Source organism: Sturnira hondurensis, unplaced genomic scaffold, assembly GCF_014824575.4.
Source record: "Sturnira hondurensis isolate 20B ecotype Veracruz unplaced genomic scaffold, ASM1482457v3 Scaffold0001221, whole genome shotgun sequence".
Classification (NCBI taxonomy): domain Eukaryota; kingdom Metazoa; phylum Chordata; class Mammalia; order Chiroptera; family Phyllostomidae; genus Sturnira; species Sturnira hondurensis.
In genome coordinates, this window is record NW_028073852.1 from 3,638,902 (window position 1) to 3,662,228 (window position 23,327).

The 23,327-nt window shown below is 60.6% G+C and overlaps 1 protein-coding gene across 1 annotated transcript; it reads left to right on the forward strand.

Annotated features, from left to right (window-relative positions):
* Window positions 1-709: 709 nt before the first annotated feature.
* On the forward strand, window positions 710-21,306 carry QRICH2 (glutamine rich 2). Its single transcript, XM_037069375.1, has 22 exons — window positions 710-1,408; window positions 1,588-1,671; window positions 2,655-2,714; window positions 3,096-3,252; window positions 6,387-8,483; window positions 8,745-8,924; window positions 9,239-10,117; window positions 10,933-11,018; window positions 11,550-11,647; window positions 12,099-12,213; window positions 14,855-15,109; window positions 15,847-15,969; window positions 16,068-16,142; window positions 16,337-16,501; window positions 16,614-16,735; window positions 17,157-17,222; window positions 17,480-17,581; window positions 18,287-18,490; window positions 18,777-18,921; window positions 19,261-19,345; window positions 19,684-19,812; window positions 21,120-21,306. The coding sequence occupies exons 1-22, from the start codon at window positions 710-712 to the stop codon at window positions 21,290-21,292; spliced, it is 6,099 nt and encodes a 2,032-aa protein (XP_036925270.1). The 3' UTR covers window positions 21,293-21,306.
* The last annotated feature ends 2,021 nt before the right edge of the window (window positions 21,307-23,327 follow it).

Here is a 23,327-nt window from a genome sequence, read left to right on the forward strand (position 1 = left end):
AGCGACGGACGCGCAGCGCAGGTACTGCAGTGCCCGGTACGTCTGGGTCCTCACCGGCCTCCGAGGGTGAGCAGATCGGGACGGCTGGAGGCTCTGCGAGCCTTCGGACACGCCCCCTCCAAAGGCCGAGGCGCCTTGGTTCCCCGATAAAAGTGCCTCGGCACAGCCGTATGCCGCCTTTCCTCGGGAGAGAACAGAAACGGGCGGTGCCCGGGAGTACGACGGCCCAGGCGTCCCCAGCTCCTTGTGGGAAACGGTCCCCAGGGGAGTGGCGGCAGGTCCCGCGAGGTGTGGACTCCTGCGCCCGCCGCTGCCGCCCTCCTCTGGGGGGCGCGCCCCTCTGTGGAACCCTCGGGCACGCGGGGGCCACCACCGCTGGGTCGCCCCGCCCCTTTTCAAACGGCCGCTGGCCGAGACCCGGCGCGAGTGGGGGGCGGCCCTGGGCTGGAGCACGGACCGTGAGGAGCCAGAGGAGGGCGGAGTTGCCCCAACCCCGCCCGGCAGGCGGGCGCCGGCTCGGCTCCGGGAGCGCAGAGCGGCTGTGGGGCGCCCCTCTCTGAACTCCAGGCAGACTCCCGACAGAGCCCAGAGGCATCTCAGGACGCCCCGGGACCCCACAGGGTCCCCGAAAGCCCACAGTGGCCGTGAACAGTGAGGGGGCACGGCCAACGGTCCGGCCGCGGGAGCTGACCGCCCGAGACCGCGCACGATGCCGCCCGCGACGCCTGCCTCCAAGGTCTCCCTCCGGGAGCTGGCCGACCTGGCCATCGGCACCCCGGAGGTGGGCGCCGTGAACTTCACAGCCCTTCACACGCTCATTGTGGCCATGCTCAAGAACCTCCACTTGCAGGACACCCAGGTGGACTTTCAGTCTCTGTCGCCTGAGCAGAGCCGCTCCTTTGAGGGCGCGCGGACCTCGCAGAGCACCCCGCAGATGGGTGTGTCCAAGGAGAAGCGGAAGAGCAGCGTGGCCAGGGTGCCGGCCCGGACGCTGGAGAGCCAGGTGAAGGACCTGGGTGGGCAGGTCCAGGACCTCGGCCAGCAGGTCAAGACCTTGGACAGCCAGATGCAGGGCATTCTGGATCACATACAATACTTCACTGCCCTGGTAAGTGGTGTGGACTTGGACACCCAGGACTGGCTAGGGAATCAGGAGATGGGAAAGGACTTGGCCCAGGAGATGGCCTCACCTGCCACTGAGATGACCGGGCCCACTGCCGACATGGCCACACCCACTCTTGAGAAGACCAAGCTTGAAAAGACCACACCAATGCCCAGGATGGCCACGCCTGAGCTGGGGGTGGCCACAGCAATGCCTGAGGCGTCCGTGCCAGTGTCCGGCATGGCCACATTGGTGCCCGAGAAAGTGCGAAGGGGGTTGATGAAAATGTGGAAGGACAAACCAAAGGTGAGAACATGCCGGGCACCTCCAAACTGCCCTCCAGCCCAGGTTGGGGCTGAGTCCCAAAGGCACCCACAACCTCCCACCACTGCGGGGAGGAGGCCAGTGCAGGCCAGAGCGGGGACGGTGGAAGTGCCAGGCCTTGGTGCAGCCCAGGCCCACAAGACCCCCACTCCTCCTTGCAGGCCATGGAGCTGCTCCAGACCATCACACAAGATGTGAAAACGCTGCAGGAAGTCCGGGAGAAAGCCCAGGAGTTGACCCCAATTGTGAGGGTGGTGGGACCCCTCTTCCCCCCTTCCCCCCTTCCCCCTTCCCCCTTCCCCCCTTCCCCTCCATCGCCCTTCCTCTCCCCGTTTGCATGGGGGCTCACCCTCCACTTATCAGTCACCCAAGGATCCTGAACCCATCCAGAGGGCACTGACGGCTTCTCAGAATAATTCTTTGAATTTCCTCTAGAGCGTAAAGAAATAAGGCGGTGGGTGTTGAGACACAATGTCCAGTCCAAGGCGGGGCTGGGATGGAGAGAGTTCTGGGGCTGCCCCCTCAGCCCCCTAACCTCCATCTGCAAGGGCAGCGACACCTTCACTTGGCTCTTTGTTTTCTTGGGGGTTAGGGCTGAAGACAGGGGCACAGCAGGAGGCAGAGAAGAGCCTTGAGGGAAAGGAGAAGCTCCAAGGAGCCAGAGGGAGGCTGAGACTCAGGGAGTCCTCCGCCCACTAACCACCTTCTGCCCTCTTGGGTCATTCCAGGCCTTGAAACCCACGCAGGGCTCATCTGTGCTCTGGGAAGCTTTGCTTTTGAAAGTGGGGTGTTTCTGGTTTTAGGTTGTTTTATTTTTTAGAGAGAAGGCATTTTATTTACCTTTAGATTCTGAGATTCTGAAGGTTTGCAGAAGGTTTAGATTCCAGCAGTTTGCTTTTAAACAACATGGCGTCACAGATGCCCTCAAAGTGCCCAGTAACGCTTGTCCTTGGGCAGCAAGGTCAGTCCCACTCTGCATCTGGCAATGTCGCACTGGTGGTTTGTCCAAAGGGGGTCCCAGGACCAAAGGTTCCCATGCTAGCATTAGCATTTGCTCCTGGCACATCTGTCCCCACTGCCACCCCACCACACCCCATGTCCCCTCCTCTTTTCTGTCCCCCGTTCCTCCAAGACCCACACGTCTCTCCCCCTTGCCCCTGTGTGAGTGTGTGTGTAAGGGCCACAGGAGGGCCTACTTTGACATTCCACCTCTGAACCCTTCTTCCAGAAACTTCTGCAACGGATCAAGGAAGTAGAGCAGAGAGTCAGAAGCCGGGAGGAAGTCCTGGTAACGTCTGCCAGTTCTGTGGGAAGGGCCCATAGGGGTGGAGGGGATGAGTGCCCGAAGCTTGGCCCCCCCTCGGCACCCCCGAGCTTCTGCCCTGGATGTCTGTGTCCCCCAGGGAGGACGAGCTCTGCCCTCTGCCTCAGGTGCTGCCCCTGGATTGAAGGAAGAGCCCTCCCATCCCCGCCCAGTGCTCCATCAGGGCCCCCATGAGACAGGAAGCCAGGGGCCCAAGACTCCCAGTGACATCTCCTTGGGGTTAGGGCCGCGGCAGGACCCACCCGTCCTGTCAGCTCAGTCCTGCTCCTCAAATGTCCTGGGATTAAAGGAGCTGTGTGTGTATGTGTGTGCGTGCACACCCACGCTGCTGTCTGTCGCCGTCAGGAACCCTTGAGCCGGAAGTTGACTTTGATACCTCCTGGGGAAGAAGTCACCATGGTCACCTGGGAGGAGCTGGAGCAAGCAATCGTTGACGGCTGGAAGGCCTCCCAAGGGGTGAACAAATCAAATGGGGGGCCGGGGTGTGGCAGCGGTCTCCCCTGAGCCTCTCTATCTTTACTATCGTACAGTGTCCCACTGTGTGGACCTTCATAGTTTGTCTCACAGTCTCCCACCATGGCTATTTCTCATGTTCTTCCCAGCTTAGAACAGCTCTCCATGAGTGGACACACCCATAGGGCCAGTTCCCAGCCACGGAGTGTGCGTTTGTGGTCTGGGCACCTTTTGGCTGACTGACTCCCATGGTAGGGTCCTCATGTAGACCACCCCTAGCCATGGAGGAGAGAGGTCCCGTCTCACGGCTCCCCCAGCACTGCCTGCAAGGCCCCCATTCTTTGAGCTTGGCCACCCATTTGGACAGAAAAGGGCATCTGGTTTGCTTTTGCAGCGTTTCAAAGTTCTTTCGCAGCCTGTCCCGAAATGCACAAGTCCCTGCGCTACCGGTGGACAGAGGGGAACCAGCCGCGGCAATAACACCTCTCTAGGGCAGGGGCCCTTTCGCTGACGGGGAACTTGCGCAGAGGCCGGGGTAACCAGATCCTTTCTGAGCCCTTTCCGAGCTTCATCTGAAAAGAATGGGGGTTTTTACCTGGCCGTCCAGGACAAGGATCAGCTGGCCTTTGGTCTCAACGTTTTCCTATCCCTGGCTTTGTGCACCTGGGTCCCTCAAAAAGGGTCAGACAGACAGGCAGAAACAACGGGGAGCGGGGAGGAAAGGGGACCCTTTGGCACCACCACATGGCCATCTGGGGTGCAACAAATATTTCCGCACAATAGGTAGGCACCCTGCTGTTTTCTGAACTCTGGGCCCATCTTTGGAGGAAAGTACCACCAAAAAGCTTTGGAAGAGGAGTCTGCAAACGGGAGGGGTGGCCTAGGAACGGGCAGCCTCTGCTTTCACTGTTTTAAAATTTAAAAAGATATTTTTGATTACTGTTGACGTGCAATATTAGTTTCAGGTGTACAACACAGTGACTAGGCATTTCTGTGCTGCATTTCTTAAAAAGCTGAAGCTGATGTGCAAATACCATGGTTGTGTGTTGTGAGTGAGCACACGTTCTCAGGGAGCCAGCGGAAGGCACCTGTGAGACTATAAATAAGTACCTGGAGACATTCTGCTCCTCCGAGAGCTAACGAAGCGTCAGCGTTTTGACAGTTCCCAGAATCATGAACAGCTCCAGAAGCAAGGGAGAATATAAATGCCACAAGCTTCTGAGAAGCTAGAGGTCAAGTATAGCTCAGTGGGTTGAGCACAGGCCTGCGAACCAAAGGGTTGCCAGTTCAATTCCCAGTCAGGGAACATTCCTGCCTGGGATGCCTGCCTGCGTTGCAGGCCAGGTTCCCAGTAGGGGGCACATGAGAGGCAACCACACATTGGTTTTTCTCTCCCTTTCTCTCTTTCCCTTCCCCTCTCTAAAAAATAAATAAATAAAATCTTAAAAAAAAAAAAAGCTAGAAGACAAGCCAGGTGATGACAGGTGTCTGCCCAGGCCCATGTTAAAGTCTAGGATCCCATGAGGTTTGACAGCCCCTCTCCGATGAGCCCGCAGACGATGTCTTCCGTTCTCGTGGGTTTCCTGATGCAGACTTTTCTGGGTCTCTAGCCTCATTTTCATATGTATAGCCGACTTGTGATTAATCACTTCTGGGTTATCCAGTCTTCAGTCTTCTTTCGGGTACTTGGTGCCTTTCCATCCTTGAATTTTCCCAAGAACAAGAGCACGGGTGGCCAGCAGCATCCCAAGGTGCGGGGCTGGGACGCAGGCCTCGCGATGGTTTGGGCTTCTCCCCACCTCCCTTTCCAAAGGCCAGCATCCCTGCTCACTGGTGTCCTCCCTGGGGTCACATTCTTCACTCCAGTCTGCCCACCTCTGCTTGCTTGCTTGCTTGCTTGCTTTTTAAAAATTTTGCTGTTCACAACCTCTGCCTTCTGATCGGAGTGTTTCATTACTGATAGAGTGGGGTCTACGCCTTTCGCTTTGCTCTTTGTTTTTTCTATGTCCTTCCACTCCTCTAGGATTGTGCCATGGGAAATCCCTGGCTGTTTCTTTGCCTGTATTTTTTTATTGTTCTCTTTTTTTTGCCCGTATATATTTTAGTTATTTTCCTAGCGGGTCCCCAGCAGTATTCAGGGTAGAGCTGACCGCTCTGCACTGCTGAGGCCACACCTTTCTGGGGGACTCTGCCCCCTGGATTCTGAGTGTTTTCCAAACTGGCCAGTCGGAGCAGGCACTGCACCCCACCTCATGAGAATCTGGGCACCGGCCCCTCCGGCCTTGAGGGTGGTCCCTTTCTCAGCCTCAGAGAATTCCTTCCTGGGTGTGCCGGTCACTTCTGCGCAGGCACCCGAGGGGGACCTGCTGCAGAACCTCCAAGTCATCTCTGTGCTTCTGCTTTCTGATGATTCTCTGTCCCCTGGCTGCTGACTCCTGAACACTCAGCTCTTCTCCCCGGCTCAGGGCGTGTGCTGGGCCCCCGTTGGCCCCTTCTCATACCGCAGCCTGGAAATTCCGTCAAAGCCCCAGGCGAGGCGGCTTCCGGGGACTGCTGACCTCCGTTAGTGGGCAGCCAGGGCCCGGAAATCCACTCTCTCACTGCTGGTTTTGGGTTTCAGATTCTGGTTGTTACAGAAAGGAGGGCAAATGTATTCCTTGTGACTCCAGTTGGGTTGGACATGGAGATGGTCCCTGATTCATTCTGTTTAAACAGATTTTTCGTGTTCTCCCGTGTGGGTGCACCATACAGCCATCCGTCCCCAATCGGTAGCCTGTTTTTATAAGCAACGCCACAGGCTCAGTCTTCATGCCTGTTCCTTGGCAGCCTTTTGTGAGAGTCGGCAAAGAGCATTTCTGTCTGTGGAAGTTCTGGGTCTAAGGGCTTGTGCGTCTGCATTTTAAACACGCTGTTCAGTTGCCCCGCAGCACACACTGTTGCCGTCAGCCATGGGCCGATCATGGGCCGGACTTCATATCTTAAATTTAATTACTCGTGTTCTCTGTGGCGCAGACCCTTGCGTATCGTGGTGGCCCCGTCCTTTAGGAGGGAGGTTACGATGCCATTTGCAAATGCGCAGGTCCTCCAAAGTCTGGAGAACTGTCCTTCTAGAGTGCCCACGTCTTTCTTTGTGTTTAGCTTATATTTGGGCACCAGCGGGGACTTTCCCCCAGGGGCCCTAAGTGTTCCTATTCGGACAGCCCAGATTTCCTTCCCTCCGAACCTCACAATATTTTTACTTGAGGCTTCTGCTTTCTTTCCTCCTCTTCAACCAGGGCTCAGAGTCAACAACAGCACTTCTTAAGCGCAGAAGCTTAAAGCAGGTTTCCTTATCACCAAACGACATGGCTCCGGGCAGGTCCTCCACCAAGAGCTCGAGTGTCGACGAGGCTCCGGATTCTGCTGGTGGCTTTGGCCCAGGTCAGACCTTACCAGGGACCAGCAGGTCAGGACAGCCCTCCAAGGGGGTGCCTGGCAGGGAACGGGGCAGGGTCACCTCTGCCGCTGGGTTTCCTGGGAAAGAACAGCACCCAAGTGCCCATGATGAAGCCAGCCTGGCCAAAACCCAGCACCCCTCTGAGTCCCAGCTCAGAATGGAGCCTAGAGAGCAGTTCGGCTTCGCACATCCAAGAAGAGAGGAACAGGACGCACACCCTGGCCCGGCTCCAGAGGACTTAGCCTCAGCTAGAGGTGGGCGTCATCACGTGTACCCAGACCCGACTGGGGCGGTGCACGTCAGCACGGGTCAAGTCTATGCATGGCCAGATCAGCACAGGTTACAGCCACTGGCCCCGGATCAGCCTGAATTGCTGCCGCCGAGCACTCACCCACATGACGTGTTCCCCTTCAGCACCAGCCAGCTGGGTATGATGCCGCCTGGAATGGGTGGGCAGGAATCAGTAGGCCCCAGCACGGGTCAGCATGACGGGGTGCCACTACGGGTACCTGGCACAGAGCAGCAAGGATCGGCACTACCTAGTGTGGAGCAGCCTGGTGCAGTTCCACCTGGCACCTATCAGCAAGGTGTGAGACTTGCTGGCACAGACCAGCGCGGTATGGAACAGGCTGGCATGGACGAGAGTGGCATGGGGCCACTCGGCATAGATCAACATGGATTTGCAATATTTGGCACGGACCAACAAGGACCGGTTCCCCCTCTTACAGACCAGCATGTTTTGGGATCACCTGGTCTGATGCAAGCTGTCACAGATCAACAAGGTTTTATACAGCTCAGCATGGAAACACCTGAATTCATACAACTTGGCATACAGCAGCCTGGTTTGGTCCAGCCTGGTGCTTATCCACCTAGTTGGGTTCAACCTGGTGCATATCCTGGTTTGGTCCAGCCCGGAGCAGTTCAGCCTGGTTTGGTCCAACCTAGTGCAGTCCAACCTGGTGCAGGTCAGCCTGGTGCAGGTCAGCCTGGTGCAGGTCAGCCTGGTGCAGGTCAGCCTGGTTTTGTCCAACCTGGTGCAGGTCAGCCTGGTGCAGGTCAGCCTGGTTCTGTCCAACCTGGTGCAGGTCAGCCTGTTGCCGGTCAGCCTGGTGCAGGTCAGCCTGGTTTTGTCCAACCTGGTGCAGGTCAGCCTGGTTTGGTCCAACCTGGTGCAGGTCAGCCTGGTGCAGGTCGGCCTGGTTTTGTCCAACCTGGTGCAGGTCGGCCTGGTTTTGTCCAACCTGGTGCAGGTCAGCCTGGTGTAGGTCAGCCTGGTTCGGTCCAACCTGGTGCAGGTCAGCCTGGTTCTGTCCAACCTGGTGTAGGTCAGCCTGGTGCAGGTCAGCCTGGTTCTATCCAACCTGGTGCAGGTCAGCCTGGTTCTGTCCAACCTGGTGCAGGTCAGCCTGGTGCCGGTCAGCCTGGTTCGGTCCAACCTGGTGCAGGTCAGCCTGGTGCAGGTCAGCCTGGTTTTGTCCAACCTGGTGCAGGTCAGCCGGGTGCCAGTCAGCCTGGTTCGGTCCAACCTGGTGCAGGTCAGCCTGGTTTTGTCCAACCTGGTGCAGGTCAGCCTGGTGCAGGTCAGCCTGGTTCTGTCCAACCTGGTGCAGGTCAGCCTGGTTCGGTCCAACCTGGTGCAGGTCAGCCTGGTGCAGGTCAGCCTGGTTCGGTCCAACCTGGTGCAGGTCAGCCTGGTGCAGGTCAGCCTGTTTTTGTCCAACCTGGTGCAGGTCAGCCTGGTTTTGTCCAACCTGGTGCAGGTCAGCCTGTTGCCAGTCAGCCTGGTTTGGTCCAACTTGGTGCCAGTCAGCCTGGTTTTGTCCAACCTGGTGCAGGTCAGCCTGGTATAGGTCAGCCTGTTACCAGTCAGCCTAGTTTTGTCCAACCTGGTGCAGGTCAGCCTGGTGCCGATCAGCCTGGTTTGGTTCAACCTGGTACAGGTCAGCCTGTTGACGGTCAGCCTGGTTTTGTCCAACCTGGTGCAGGTCAGCCTGGTGCAGGTCAGCCTGGTTCGGTCCAACCTGGTGCAGGTCAGCCTGGTTTTGTCCAACCTGGTGCAGGTTGGCCTGGTGCAGGTCAGCCTGGTTTTGTCCAACCTGGTGCAGGTTGGCCTGGTGCAGGTTGGCCTGGTGCAGGTCAGCCTGGTTTTGTCCAACCTGGTGCAGGTCAGCCTGGTTTGGTCCAGCCTGGTGCAGGTCAGCCTGGTTTTGTCCAACCTGGTGCAGGTCGGCCTGGTGCAGGTCAGCCTGGTGCAGGTCAGACTGGTTTTGTCCAACCTGGTGTAGGTCAGCCTGGTTTTGTCCAATCTGGTGCAGGTCGGCCTGGTGCAGGTCAGTCTGGTGCAGGTCAGCCTGGTGCAGGTCAGCCTGGTTCAGGTCAGCCTGGTTTGGTCCAANTTCCGATCTAGGTCAGCCTGGTGTAAATCAGCCTGGTTTTGTCCAACCTGGTGCAGGTCAGCCTGGTGCAGGTCGGCCTGGTTTTGTCCAACCTGGTGCAGGTCGGCCTGGTTTTGTCCAACCTGGTGCAGGTTGGCCTGGTTTAGTCCAACCTGGTGGTCAGTCTGGTGCGGGTCAGCCTGGTTCATTCCAACCTGGTGCAGGTCAGCCTGGGTTGGTTCAACCTGGTGCAGATCAACTTGATTTGGTCCAACCCGGAATGGATCAGCATGGTTTGGTTCAGAGTGGTGTATATGCACCTGGTTTGGTCCAGCCAGGGGCCTATCCCCGTGGTGCGGTCCAGCCTGGTTTATATCCACATGGTTTCATGCAGCCTGGTGTGGATCAGCGTGGTTTGAGGCAACGTGGTACAGATTACCAAGGATTGGTACCACCAGGCACAGAGTTTCATGGCTTTCCATTCCATGTGGATTCTCCAACGTTCGTATCACCACACCCATATCAGCATGGTGTGGTACCTCCTGGCAGAGATCAGCATACCCAGGTGTCACCACTTCTAGCCAAGAAAGGTTCGATGTCGCCAGGTACAGACCGGCGTGGTCCAACACCAGTAAGCACAGGTATGGAATCTGCACATCCAGGTCAGCAGCATTTGGTCCCACCTGGCCCATACCAGCGTGACCACACACCCTCGATCCCGGACTCCCGGGGCTTCATGTATGCCGGCCCTCGTGGCCCGGGATACCCCGATGTCGATAAGTATGTCCAAATAGGTTTGGATGCAAACCAACCTGAGACTCATATCCAGACTCCCCCACGCCAGGACACCACCGCTCTCAGGAGTACAGACTCCCTCCGTCATCTCTACCAAGTCTCGTCGGAGAGGAGCAACGTCCTGGGCGAGAGACACGACTCACTGGACAGAGTGGCTCCCAGCTTCCCCGTGGCAGTGGAAACGTTCCGTATGATGGGGGAGCTCATCGCCCTCTACATGGAGCTAAAGGAGAACATGAAAGAGCTGGACGAGAAGAAGGCCGGCCAGTCAGACTTGGAGAAGATCCAGTATCTGCTCTCCTTGATGGGTGGGTGCCTCTGGCTCGGAGGGGAGGCCACGGTCTTTGTTCTGAATTGATTTCCTCTTTTCCCTGCCCCCCCCCCATCCCTGACCTCAACTCCTGGCAGCCGGGCTCCTCCCCGAGTCCTAAAACACAGGACACGTACATTCTTGATCATTCTGGGTTTTCCTAGAGCCTTCAGGGTCCCAAAGGCAGAGAGAAACCAGCGGGAGCAAAGGAGCCTCAGGAGCGGAATGAGGCGGGGCCTTAGGCCTTTCGCCACAGGGGAGGGGTGGGGGAAGGGGACACCAACAGCATCCGTCCGTGGTGGGGGTGGGAGAGACTGTTGAGGGTTTAAACCCAACTTTGTCAATTCACATCTCCAGGTCCAGAATAACTGGGAGTAGAGTGGGAGTTGGGTAGGTTTGGTGGGTCAGTGGTCCCCCAGGGGTATTAAGCCTTAGGTAGATTTCTTTTTTATTTTTCAATATTTACTTAGAGTTGGGAAGGGAGAAGGAGGGAGAGGAACATCAACATATGGTTGCCTCTCACACGCCCCCTAGTGGTGACCTGGCCTGTAGCATGTGCCCCAACTGGGAATTGAACCAGAGACCCCTTGGTCCACAGTCCAGCACTCAATCTACTTAGCTACACCAGCCGGGGCTCCTTAGGTGGATTTCTTATGGGCCAGGGACACTCCTTTCTCTGTTCTTCCCATCTCGTCTCTCGTCCCCCCAGGCCTGTGTTCTCCGGGGCAGCTTCATCACGGGGCCTGGAAATGGGGATGTGAAGCCCACTGGGAACCCTACCATTCCTGACTCGAAGGGTCCCGTTTTCCATAGTGCAAAAGACCATACCGCCGGAAGTGCAGGACCAGGTGAAGACCTTAAAGGCCTTGACCAAAGAAGTCCGGCAGGAGAAAGCAAAAGTACGTAAGGGAGGGTGGCCACCTTCGCCCCTACACCTGGTGCTGTGATGCCCAACCCAGTCCTGTCACAGACTGGCTGAGCCCCTGGGTCCCCACAGTCCTGTCATGTAGGAGCAGCCCTCGGACATTACCATGTCTGTTTCCCAGTCGAAAACCAGATGCTCGGAGCTGCTGGGACGCAGCTGTACTGACCAGGAGGCCCGAGCGCGTCCTGGTGCCTGCACCCGTTCCCAATAAAGCCCAGGGCCCAGGGCAGCCCCGGGGTGCCCTGGGGTGGCTGCCCAGAGCAGCCCTGGTGACCCCAAGTGCATGGGGTCATCTGGGGCCAGTGCTGCTGGGCCTTGAGCGCTCCCCTATGGCCACCTGTGTCCATCCCTGGGATGGATGAGTGGATGGACGTCAGGAAGGGACCTTGGGTTTTGTCAGAAGGTTGGATCAGGATTAAGGAGTGGGGGAGGGGCTTGCTCAGGCTGAAGAGGCACCTTCAGAAAGCCAGGCCTGTCTGGCCCTCCCCCTCTCCTGGGCTTGTAGATGGACAAGATACAGAAGATCCTGGAGGGCGAAGTGCATCCAGAAATGGGGACGGAGGGGAAAGGCAGCCAGCTGGGCTTACAGCTGGGCATCCTCAGGTAGTTGCCCCAACCCCAACCTCAGCCAGGGAGGCGACAGCGGCTCTGGTCCACTCGATGCTGACCTTTGACCTGGGTGGTGTCCACTCTTCAGTTCGCCCCCATCTAGTTCAAGTTGCTGGTAGAAGTTCCCCAAGTTCCTAGACCAGCTCAGCACCAGGGTTTGAAAGAGCCCTCCCTCCTCTCCTACCTCTCAGAAAAGGCCCCTTTCACTCTGCTCCCAGTCTGGAGCTGGGAGTACTTGCTAGGGTCCCTCTGAGTCCTCGCTGCACAGTGCCAGACCTCGCCGGGGAGCAGCACACTGGGCACCCACCCCGGGACAGGCAGGGCCTTGGGCTCCCTAGACACAGCCCTGGTCCGTCTGCCTCCACCCCTGACGGCTGGGGCCAGCACCGGGGGGGCCCTGGCCCCTGGGCTGGCGCTGTGGCCAGGCCACCCCTTGCGCATGCAGAGTCACCATGGCTGACATCGAGAAGGAGCTGGCTGAGCTGAGGGACAGCCAGGAGCGGGGCAAGACCAGCATGGAGCATTCGGTCTCCGAAGCTTCCCTTTACCTGCAGGATCAGGTGAGGCTCCCACCCCCTCAGCACAGGGGGCGGGGCCCTTCTCAGGTTTGCTGCCCACGGCAGCCTTATCTGTCCCCACCAGCTCTTCTGTGTGTGGGGGCGGGGATGGGGTGGGGGACTGTATCTAGGATTCAGCCTCTGGTCATCCAGAACCGGTACTGAGGCCTCAGGTTTGAGAGGGGCAAGGCCCATGTCCAGGCCTGCCTGCCCACCATGAAGGCTTTCCCCGATCTTTCAAAATTAGGTGATTCAGGCACCATAGAACTCACCCTTTGAAAGTGAACGAGGTGGTTCTTCGTCCACTTACAAAGGTGTGTAGCCATCAGCACGATTGAATTCCAAAAGGTCTGTCCCCCTGGAACGAGTGCCCCCCCTCACTGTCCCTGCGACCCCGGCCCCTGGCAGCCACCACCAGCTCTCTGTCTCTGGGGAGTCCCCTGTTCTGGGCACGTCCGTGAATGGAGTCTCACGCAGCACCTGGCCTCCTGGGCCTGGCTCCGCTCACACAGCGAGAGGCTCTGCGGGCCCCTTCCTGCCGCAGCGGGGACTCCTGTCTGTCGGGGCGCAGCCGAGTCGTGGTCCGCCTCGCGGCTCTGCCGAAACATCTTGTTTATCCCGCCTTCGGCTGAGGGGCATCTGGCATTTCTGCCTTTTGGCTCCCCTGGATAAGGGTGCCGTGGACATTCATCCACCCGTTTTTGTGCGGCCACGCGTTCTTGCCTCTCTTGGTCACGGGCCTGCGAGTGGGATGGCTGGGTTGCACGGAACCGCCTCGGTCACCGTTTTGAGCCGCTGCCGCAGCGTTTCCCACTGAGGCCACACCATGTACATCAGCACCGGCCCCCGCGAGGGTTTCAGCTCACGCTTTCTTTTACTTACTGAGTTGGGTAGAGCCCTCCTAATGGTGTAAAGGGGCATCTCGTTTTGGTTTGGGGTTGCATTCCCCGAAAGGCTAATGATGTTGAGCATCTTCCACGGGGTTGTTGGCCATTTGTGTATCCTCTTCAGAAAGATGCCCATTCAAATCCTTTGTCCATTTAAAACCCTGGGTTATTTCTCTTTCTGTTGTCTAGCTATTGAGAGTTCTTTATCTCTTCTGGATGCTAGATTGCTACTGGGTGTGTGGTGCGCAAGCATTTTCTCCCACACTGTGGGCTGGCTTTCCATGCTCCTGATGGTGTCTGCTTTTAAAGCCTGGGCGATGCCAGCCGTGGCCATCCCAGAATGTTCCACCAAGGGGCATCTGGACCGGGAGCACTTCTGGAAGGAGCCGATAGGAAAACCCACTGAGCCGAGAGGGCGCATGTCCATAGAGGCCCCATTCTGGGCCACTCCAAGGTTTGCTGGGACCGTGGTGTGACCGCTTTGCCACCCAGAGCAGGTCATTGTGTGTGAGAGTCACCTGTCATTCCAAAGCCCACGGGTAAGCTCAGCAACCTCCAGGCTCCTCCCAGGTTCACTCCCTGTGGGCAGCCTGGCCTCCTGGAGCAGCGCCCGCAAGGTCCCACCTCCCACCCCTGACTCCCCGGCCTCCGGCTCCCGCCCTTCCTAACACAGCGCTGCTCCCTCCGCTGCCCTTCCTCCTGGAGTGGCCACTTCTTCCTCTTCCTGGCCCCACTGAAATGCCAGTGGTTTGGGGCGCATCCTCCGTCTTCCAGAGAGAACTAACCCCCTCTCTTAACCCTAGGGCCCACTGCCAGGCTCTTCTGGGCTCTCCAGGAGAGTGTAGGCTCTTTTGCTTCTGAGCAAGGGAGTCACACCGAGCCCAGGCAGAAGAGGGCTTGGTTGGCAGCCGGTTCCTGTACAGGGAGCTGGAGACAGAGGGACTTCCAGGCCAAGGCGCAGTCTGGCCCAGGCCACTCTGTCTGTTCTGCTGTGTGTTTGTTCCCGAGTCTCTTTCCTCATCCATCTCGCTCAAATGCTCTCACATCTCTTTTCCATTCCACTCTGGCAGCTTCTGCCTCTCTCGCTCATGGTCCAAAGTGGCCGTCCTAGGCCCTGCTACGTCACATGCTCCCATGAGAGGGGCTGGGGTTGGCCCCGCCCCTCTTCCTGAGCCAGGTAACACCGCACAGGTCTTCCGCCAGTCTAGGGACTGGTTGCCCTAGAATCAGGTGCCTGTCAAGGACCAATCACTTATGGGGACAAAGTGGGACCATGGGAAACAGCAGAGAGCAGGAGGGCCAGTCAAAGGAGTTTGTTCCCGTCCAGCCCACGAGAGAGCCGTGGAGCGGTGGTGGCGCTCATCACAGCGCTTTGCCGTGAGCACGGAGCGTGTGTGGGGCTGCCCCTCCCGTCCCCAGGCCGGAGCCAGGCCTGTGTGTCATCAGGAACCTCTGACACACGTCACCACCCTAAGGGTTAGCAGAGGGGCTCTGCCATCACAAGGCACCGGTGGGCCGGCGGGGAAAGGCTTCCTGCTCGGGCTTCAGCTTTGATGCCCTTTCTGAGGACCCTGGTCACTGTTTGATGGACAGCTGTTGAGCACTTCCCGTATGCCGTGCGCTCTGTGAGGCACTGCGGGGATGGCGACGGCCCAGGTCCGGCAGGCGAGGGGCGGAAAGCACAGGCTGGCAGGGAAGCGGACAGCACCTGGCCGGCCCGCTCACCGCCCTGCACCCGCCCTCTCGCCTGCCCCCAGTTAGACAAGCTCAGGATGATCATCGAGAGCATGCTGGCCTCCTCTTCCACCCTGCTGACGATGAGTATAGCACCTCACAAGACCCCGATAACCTTGACACCCGGCGGGATCGACCCTGAGGCCACCTGCCCAGCCTGCAGCCTGGACCTGAGCCATCAGGTCAGCACACTGGTGCGGCGCTACGAGCAGCTGCAGAACATGGTCAACAGCCTGGCAGCCTCCCGACCCTCCAAGAAGGCCAAGCTCCAGAGCCAGGTGAACCTCCGCCGGCCTCCCTCCAGCCGCAGCTGCGCCTGGCCCCTCGGGGAGGTACACAGAGTTGGGGTGGCTAATAGAGTCCCCAGGCATTGTTTTTTCATGGTGGAGCCCTTTACTGACCTCAAAGGTGCCTGGTCCTTCCACAGGGTCACAGCGAGTAGCTCTCAGAATGGGGGCGACCACGGGCTGGGAAAGCACAGTTGGCTGAGGGTGGAGCAGAGCCCCTCATGTGCCTTGGGGATGCTGGCATAACTTTAGGGGTTGCTGACTCTCTTTCACATGAGTCTTCCACACCTTTGCCCGATGCTCCCAAAGGGTAGGTTTGCTGGTGGGGCCTGGGACGGTCACAGAGCCTGAGTCCTGCCTTTTGGGTTCTGGAATGCTGATCCAGCCCAGGGTGGGTGGGCAGACTGCAGCCCCCACGCCAACTCTCAGGGGCCAGAGGGCAGCTCACTTCTCCTGAGCTTCATTCACCTCTACTGATTGCACCCTTGACCCCAGCCGGCCAGGTCTCTCAGGGCTGGTCCACAGGAGGCAGGAAACTGCACTCCTGGCCCCCTGGGGGTGCTCACAGGAAGAGCCAGGAGCCTCCTGCCGTTGGTGGGCAATTGAGGAGGCAATAAAGGGGGGGCAGCACCGGCCTGCAGGGGGCCCGCCTGCTGGGCAACGCTGTAAGAGCTGGCTTACAGTGCCCTGCAGCCTCAGGGAGCCTGCTTCTGCCCCTCTTGCCGCAGGACGAGGAGCTGCTGGGCCACGTCCAGAGGGCCATCCTGCAGGTGCAGGGCGACTGCGAGAAGCTCAACATCACCACCAGCAACCTCATTGCAGATCATCAGCAGAAGCAGAAGGACATCAACGTGAGCCACCAGCAGGGCAGGTGGGGGCGGGGGGGGTGAGGCGTGACCCTGGCCGCCCCCGCCCTTGGGTTCCTTATTCTCCGTCTCCTTGCCCCCAGGCCTTGTACCAGGGTCTGGAGAAGCTCGAGAGAGAAAAGGCCAACAGGGAGCATCTGGAGATGGAGATCGACGTGGTAGGGATCAAGCCCGGAGGGGCCACCCGTGTCCCCGGGAGGCCTCACTGGGCATTCTTTGAAAGACCAAGAGTGGAGGGGAGCCCACAGGGGTGGGGGGCGGATGTGGGCTCAGTGTCAGGCCTGACACATAGGGGACCCTCCATGGCTCTCTTCCGTTGGGTGGGGGGACGCCTCTTCCTCTCTCCGGGCAGAAAGCCGACAAGAGTGCCCTGGCTGGCAAAGTGAGCCGTGTCCAGTTTGATGCCACCACGGAGCAGCTGAATCATATGATGCAGGAGCTGGTGGCCAAGATGAGTGGGCAGGAGCAGGACTGGCAGAAGATGCTAGACCGGCTCCTGGTGGAGATGGACAGCAAGGTGAGGGCAGCAGGGCACTCCGAGGCCCCCAGAATAGGGCGGCGGCGCCTTCCCCAGGCCCTGCAGACCCCACCTGCTCCCTCAGTGCTCACACCTGGTTCTCTCCCCGCAGCTGGACCGCCTGGAGCTGGACCCTGTGAAGCAGCTGCTGGAGGACCGGTGGAAACCCCTGCGACAGCAGCTCAGGGAGCGCCCCCCATTCTACCAGGCTGACGAGGCAGCCTGCATGCGAAGGTAAGGCCCGGAGAAGGCGGCGGGCGAGGCTGGCACAGCACGCTCGGGGCAATGGCTGATCCTGTGTGGACTGCCCCACAGCAGGAGTGGCAGTATTGGAGAGCTCAGGCCACTTCGCAGTACAGTGAAAATGGAGTGGGAGGGAGACCCCAGTCCCCAGAGCTGAGATCACTCTTGGGGGACCAGCTGAGGCAGCCTGAGTTGTGGATTTCCACTACTGGCCACCAGAGGGCGCCCGAGGCTCACACAGAGCATTCCTCAGGGACAGGTGGGTTAGGGCAGGCGGGTGCTGCATCTGCACCCCGGTGTGGGCCTGAGAGTCTGTGAGTTCCAGGGGAGCAGGGACAGGGTGGGTTCTGTCTCCCCCACTCCAGATCCTCTGGGCAGGGCACTCACCCTCCTCATGTCCCGTTCCTCACAGGCAGCTCTTGGCACATTTCCACTGCCTGTCCTGTGACCGCCCCTTGGAGACTCCTGTGACTGGACAGTGAGTGCCCACACGGGCCGACCCAGCCGGGCGGCCGTCACCGGGCGGGCACGGTAGGGCTTGGTCTCCTCTACTCCCTACCCGTCTCCAGTGCACGTCCTCTCCCCTGTCCTGCCTCGTGGCTCCATGCCTGTCTGCCCAGACAGCTGCCCGCCCCTTGGTCCTTCTGGGCAGGCAGCATGGGGGGAGTGGGCAGCGGACTTGGACGATGGGAGTCCTCACACTGAGGCCCCTGGCTCCTCTCTGTCCCTGCGCAGACCCATCCCCGTGACTCCCATGGGGCCCAGCCTGCCAGGGAACCGCTCCACCCGCCCCTACACCATCTTCGAACTGGATCAGGTCCGGCAGCAGAGCCGCAGGTACGTGCAGAGTCCTGCACAGGGCTTCCCGGGAGGGCCAGGCAGACAGGCGATGTGGGGGACCCTGTTCACCGCTGGGACACTCCTGACCCGGCGGCAGCTCTTCCCAGGGCGCTGGAGAACCAAGAGGCAGGACCAGTGATCTCCTGCCTTCGGTCCCACGGAGGGGGTGGGGGGTTCCTGCCAGGACCTCGCCAAGGGTGCCGGCCACCTTTGCTCCTCACACCCCCAGACCCTGGCTGACTCAGCAGTCCTGGGCATGGGACTGGAGGCGGGTGGATGGGGGTACCAGCGTCACTCAGCAAGAGGGCCGCTTGGCAAATGTGGGAGGTGAGTGTGGGCTGTGGTTTCACACTGCTCCGGGCTCCTGCCCGCCTTCCTGCAGCCTTCCCGCCTCCCAGGGTTCAGTGGAAGGGGTGGTTTTTACATTGCGCTTAGGAACCTCAGGGTTCCAGGCATGCGGACTGGATATGCGGGGACAGGGAGAGGCCAGCGCCACCACCCTGGTTAGCCGGAGGAACTGGGCTCCCCTCGGGGTGGCTTCTCTGCACTGTCCTGCCTCAGGAAACCTTTCCTGCAAGTCTACTCATGCCCACCTGGGTCCCGCTGAGTCAGGAGGTGACAGGGTGTGGCGTGGGCTGGGACGCTGCCTGGGCACGGGCTGCAGCCTCTGCGGCCACCTCACCCTCCTTCCTGCGCCCGTAGCCTAAAGCTGGGCAGCACCGCCTTCCCGAGGGCCGACCTGGCGCCCCTGGAGCGGAGTGTAGGGCGCCTGCACTCCATGCACTCCAAGATGCTGATGGACATCGAGAAGGTGCAGATCCACTACGGGGGCTCAGTCAAGGCCAGCAGCCAGATGATCCGAGAGCTGCTGCAGGCCCAGTGCCTCAGCTCCCCCTGCTACAAACGGTAGGAGGGAAGGACCACACCGACGGAGCCCCTGGCCGTGGAAACACCTCAGCTAGGACTGGGGAAAGCCCTGGGGTCGGGGGAGGGTTGCCTGTTCATGTGTGTGGTCTTCAGGATGGCCAGCCAGAAGGCTGTTCTGCTCGTTCTCCTGCCTGTTCTGTCCCTGGCTCCTGCCCTGGTCCCCAGAGACCCCTGCAGACCGCTGTCCCACCTCCCTTGGGCCTGGCCCCACCGTAGGTGTCCCAGGTCACATCTGCTCTGGGTAACTCTGTGGTCCTCCCCACAGGGTGCCAGACACGGCGGAGTACACCTACTCTCCGGTGCCCCGGCCCTGCGGCGGCAGCCACACGCTCACCTACCCCTACCGCCGCACCCGCTTGCAGCACCTGCCACAGGGCCTGCACCCTGAGGAGATCCAGCTCGCCCTGAAGGTCCGGGCACTGTCCAGGAGGGGGACCCCGACATGCCCCAGGTTCTCAAGTCATCTGGAAAACCCACCCAAGGTCACCTTGTCCCGCCCTCTGCCTTGAGGCAGTTTCTTAATCAGACCTGGTTAAAGCCTCAGGTTCTGGGAAAAGGAATGCCACCTGGTACGGTGCCCAGCACCCCCCACGGGCCAAGGGCAAGAGCGCCTCCCTCCCCACCCTGCCCCCGTTGCTGTTCCCTGGTGCCGCCCAGCGCCCCGGAGGGCGCCCCAGGCCTGCGTGGAGACAGGAGCAGAGGGAAAGCTCTGGGTGCGACATGGTAATGGACGCCTGCCACCTCCACAGCACGAGGTGGACATCTTGGGCCTGGATGGACATATTTACAAGGGACGGATGGACACAAGGCTGCCCGGCATCCCAGGCAAAGACAGTGAGTCTCCGGAGGTCCGGCCGCCCCTCGGGCTCCTTGCTCAGGCGCCTGGGACCCGCCCTGAGCCTGGAACACCACACACTTCCTGGGGCTGCGGGACCTGGCGGTCTCCTTTCCGCCTCCCCGAACCCAGACATTCAGTCTCCAGAGGCTCCAGACCTCTGTGGGCAGGTGGCCAAAGGCTGTGCAAGGTGCTCCTCAGCCCGGAGGCCGTGGCCCGGCCCCTCTCTGGGCTGGCTGTGCTGGCAGCCCTGCGGCCCTCTCCCCCTGCCCCGGGTCCCCACAGAGCTCTCAGTGGATGTCTCAGAACGGACCCTTCTCTCCAGCGTCCCCATCAGGCTCAAGCATCACCAGGCACAAGGCCAAGCTGTCCCGGCCCCATGTGCAGCGACAGCCATCCCTCGGTGACAATGGCCAGCTGCCCTCGAGGCCTCAGAGTGCTGAGGTGCCGGCTGGCAACACGTCAGGTAGGGTCCCTCTGCTGGGAGTGCCCTTCCCGAGGCCCCAGGTGCAGCCTCCTCACTCCAACGCCCCCTTTCCTGCGCGTGGCTGGTGTATGCCTTCATTTATTTCCCTAGGGAGAGAAAGGGCCTGGGAGCTGAGTGGTGTGGGGAGAGGGCGGGGAGGAAGAGGCACCCGTCACTGCCCAGTGCAGGCCACGCCCCAGGCCTGTGGGGCGGGCACTACCCTGGCGCATTGTTTCACAGAAGAGGAAACAGTGGCAGGTGGCAGCCCAGGACTCTGGCTCGGGCCGGAGTCTGTCCCTGCTCCCACACACTCACGGGCTCTGCGTGGTGGCGGCTGGGCCGTCTGGCCCTGCCCGTGGAGAGGTTCCTCCTTGCCCGAAGGTCTGGAAGGTCCCTGGAATCTCTGCTGTCCCCTGAGGGGCTAAGTCCCACCTGAAAATTAGAGGGCTGAGGGCCCCCCAGGGTGAGGCCACACCTCGGGGCCAGAGAAGGACACTGGCCTGGAGCCAGGAGGCCAGGTCACGTCTAGGCACCTCTAGGCAAGTCTCCCCCGTCTCCAGACCTCGGTTTCCTCACCTGTCAGTAAAAGGGACACCGAGTGCTGCCATGTTGGGGCCCCACGAGACCTGGAGGGAAGGTGCTGCCCTCGTTCCTGTGAAGCCACAGACCCACACACTTCGCTCGCAGGGTCAGGGCCTCCCGCATCAGTGGGAGCCCCAGGAAGGGGAAGGGGCTGGTGACGGTGGGGCTCAGGCCCTGGTGAGGAGCTTCACAGGCATGCGCGCGCGCGCGCGCGCACACACACACACACACACACACACACACACACACACACACACACACACGGTTTTGGTCTTCACGCTGACATGAGCCTCTTCACAGTGGAGGAAGCCCAGGCCCAGCATGGCCAAGGTACCTGCCCAAGGCCACATGCTGGAGTTCAAAGCCAGGCTGTCCGTGGTGGACAGAGCAGGGGTGCCACGCTCCTCCCTGCCTGGCACCCCACCGTCTGGCCACGGGCCTTAGCACCATGGCAGCCGGCAAGAGGCCAGTCTTGGGGAAACCCCTGGGCTTACCTGTGCCTGTTGCCCCAACAGTCCCATGTTAGCAGAGAACACGTGGCCAAGGGGCGGGCTCCTAGCCAGCAGTAAGGGGCTGACTGTCCCTCAGTGATTATTCCACTTTGCTGGGGAGCAGCTGTGAGGACCCCACACCCCGGCCCGGTTCCCTCGCCAGCATTTTGTCCCCGAGCAGCCCGGCAGGTGCTGGGGGGCGGGCAGAGCCATCCCCTGCCTCCCGTCTTGCAGCTCCTTCCCGTCAGCGGACAGACAGACCGGTCTCCTCGCAGGGCCGCCTCTCCCAACCGCTCAGCCCCCGAGAGGGGCCAGAGATGCGCCTGGAAGTGCCTCCTGCGGAGGGGCAGGAGGCGCCCCCACGGGGCCGAGGTCCTCCACTGCTCACTGAGCAGAGCTCTGAATAAAGGTTGAGGACGCAGCTCCGGGGTGGTGAGGCTTCCCTGGCCCTGGCTCAGGAAGGTGGGGTGAAGGGAGGGCCCCAGGGGCAGGGGGCAGACCTCTGGGGCGGCTGTCATAGGGTGAGAATTGGAGCAGGGTACCCTAAACCGATTGGAAGCCATTCCCTGAGGGTGCAGGGTCTCCGGGCTGGCCAGAGCAGGACTACTCTCACAGCCTCGGCGTCTCCTGGGCTGGACCGGGCCCACTCTCCCCTCTCGGGTGCCCTGTGTGAGAGGGCAAGCTGCACCCTTGGGGCAGAGGCGAGGGTGGCAGCTGCCGGAGGCTCTCCTGCTGCTTGCTGGCTCAGGGCGGTGCCCAGCCCTGGGCTCAGAGCCCTGGGCGGTCGGGGAGCACTGCCACCAGCCACCTGGGAAGGTCTCTGCTTGAGGTCCCCTGCTGAGGCAAGAGACTTCGGTCACAGGGTCCACCAGTGCTGGGCCACTTCCCTGTTCCCTCTCCGCCCAGCCCCTGGAAATGGAGACCAGGGTGTGGCCCTGCGGCTCCCACTGCCTCTCCCCACTGGTCCCCAACAAGCCAGAGGGCTCACCGCCAAGTCCCCGGGGCTCAAGACCTTGACGGGTTGGGGGGACAAAGGACCACGTGTGTGGTTCGGTGCGGCCAGGGGCAGGGACTGCAGGGACAAGCCCCCCCCCCAAGGCCTCTTGTCTGGGAAGCAGTTTCGCGCCCAGGTCTGTTCTCATGAGCTCCCTCCTCAAAGACGGGGATCCCCCACCCCCAGCCCCGTCTCCCCCTCATGGGAAAGCAATGCCAGGGCAGCAGGCCTGCTTTAAGAAGTGAGGACAGGGTGACGGAGTCACAGAGGAAAGTGTGGCAGGAAACAGCCCAGAAAAGGGTTTCTCCCCAGCCCCCACCCACATGGGCAGAAGAGGGCGGGGCGTTGTGGGCGCAGGCAGGTGCTCCCTGCGGAGGGGCAGCCCCACTCTTTCCCCGGGGGCCAAGTGCCATTCATTTTTAAGTGATGACGGATGGCAGGAGGGGCACCTGAACCCTGGGGTGCCCTTGCCTTGCCGGAGGCAGGCCCAGGCCGGTCTCTGCTCCCGCCCAGGCTCCTGTTTCTCTCACCCTCCCTGGGAAATGTCAAAGTCTTTGGCCTAGAAACCAAACTCACCAGCCTGGCAGGGAGGAGCAGCTGCAGGGACCGGCCAGCCCTCCCTCACACCCATGGAAGGACAAGGAGCCACAGTCCCCAAATAGGCCAGGACAACCAAACTCCCACCTGGGCTCACCACTGGGCCCCACCACACTGCATGCACCACACCGTGGAGACAGACCCAGACCAAGTCTCCTGGGACCACCCACAAGCAAAGGGGCTGTCCCAGCCTGGGAAAGCACAGGTGGGCAGGGTCAGGGGTGAGGGTGGGAGGAGCTTTAGGGATTTCCAACCAGGAAACAAAACTGAAAGGACAGACCTAGCCTCAAAGACAAGATCACAGGCAGGGGACTTGGGGCAGCCCCACAGGGTGGGCTGGCTTGCTAGGCAGGGCCCTTCTCAAGTGTTGCTTCACTTTGGGGCTGAGCCTCCAGTCCCATTGTAGGGCCAGGGGCTCAGGGAAGAACTCCAAGCCTGGGGCCAGCCCCATACCAAGTGACCAGGCTCCTCCCCACCCAACTGATCCGCCTGCCTGGGATGGGCAGCCAGGAGCTGCCTCCTGCCCGGCTCTGATGCCTGGAGGCTGGGGGAAGGGGAGACCCCTGTTGCTGGGGCTCCCTGGCAGCCCTGGTTGACCTGAGTCACGGCCACATCGCGCACACAGGGACAGGCCACTCTGGAAGGAGGCCATGGGCAGGAACAGCTAAGACTGGGAGAGGCCTGAGGCACCTGGCAGAGGCTGGGGCTGCCGCTGGGCCCCCGGGGGAAAGGGCAGCCCTGCCCATCCCCTCAAGACAGTGGCCACAGGACCAAGCCCAGCCTGTGATGGGCAACAAAGGGAGGTCAAGGGGAAGACAGGGTACACAGCACCCAGGTCAGGATTGGTCCTT

Excerpts from the sequence above, each read along its gene's own strand:
- QRICH2 (XM_037069375.1), top strand. The coding sequence starts at position 710 with ATGCCGCCCGCGACGCCTGCCTCCAAGGTCTCCCTCCGGGAGCTGGCC. Across the intron at positions 10,118-10,932 it reads GTATCTGCTCTCCTTGATGG|TGCAAAAGACCATACCGCCG; the intron begins GTGGGTGCCTCT and ends CGTTTTCCATAG. Across the intron at positions 16,502-16,613 it reads TGGTGGAGATGGACAGCAAG|CTGGACCGCCTGGAGCTGGA; the intron begins GTGAGGGCAGCA and ends CTCTCCCCGCAG.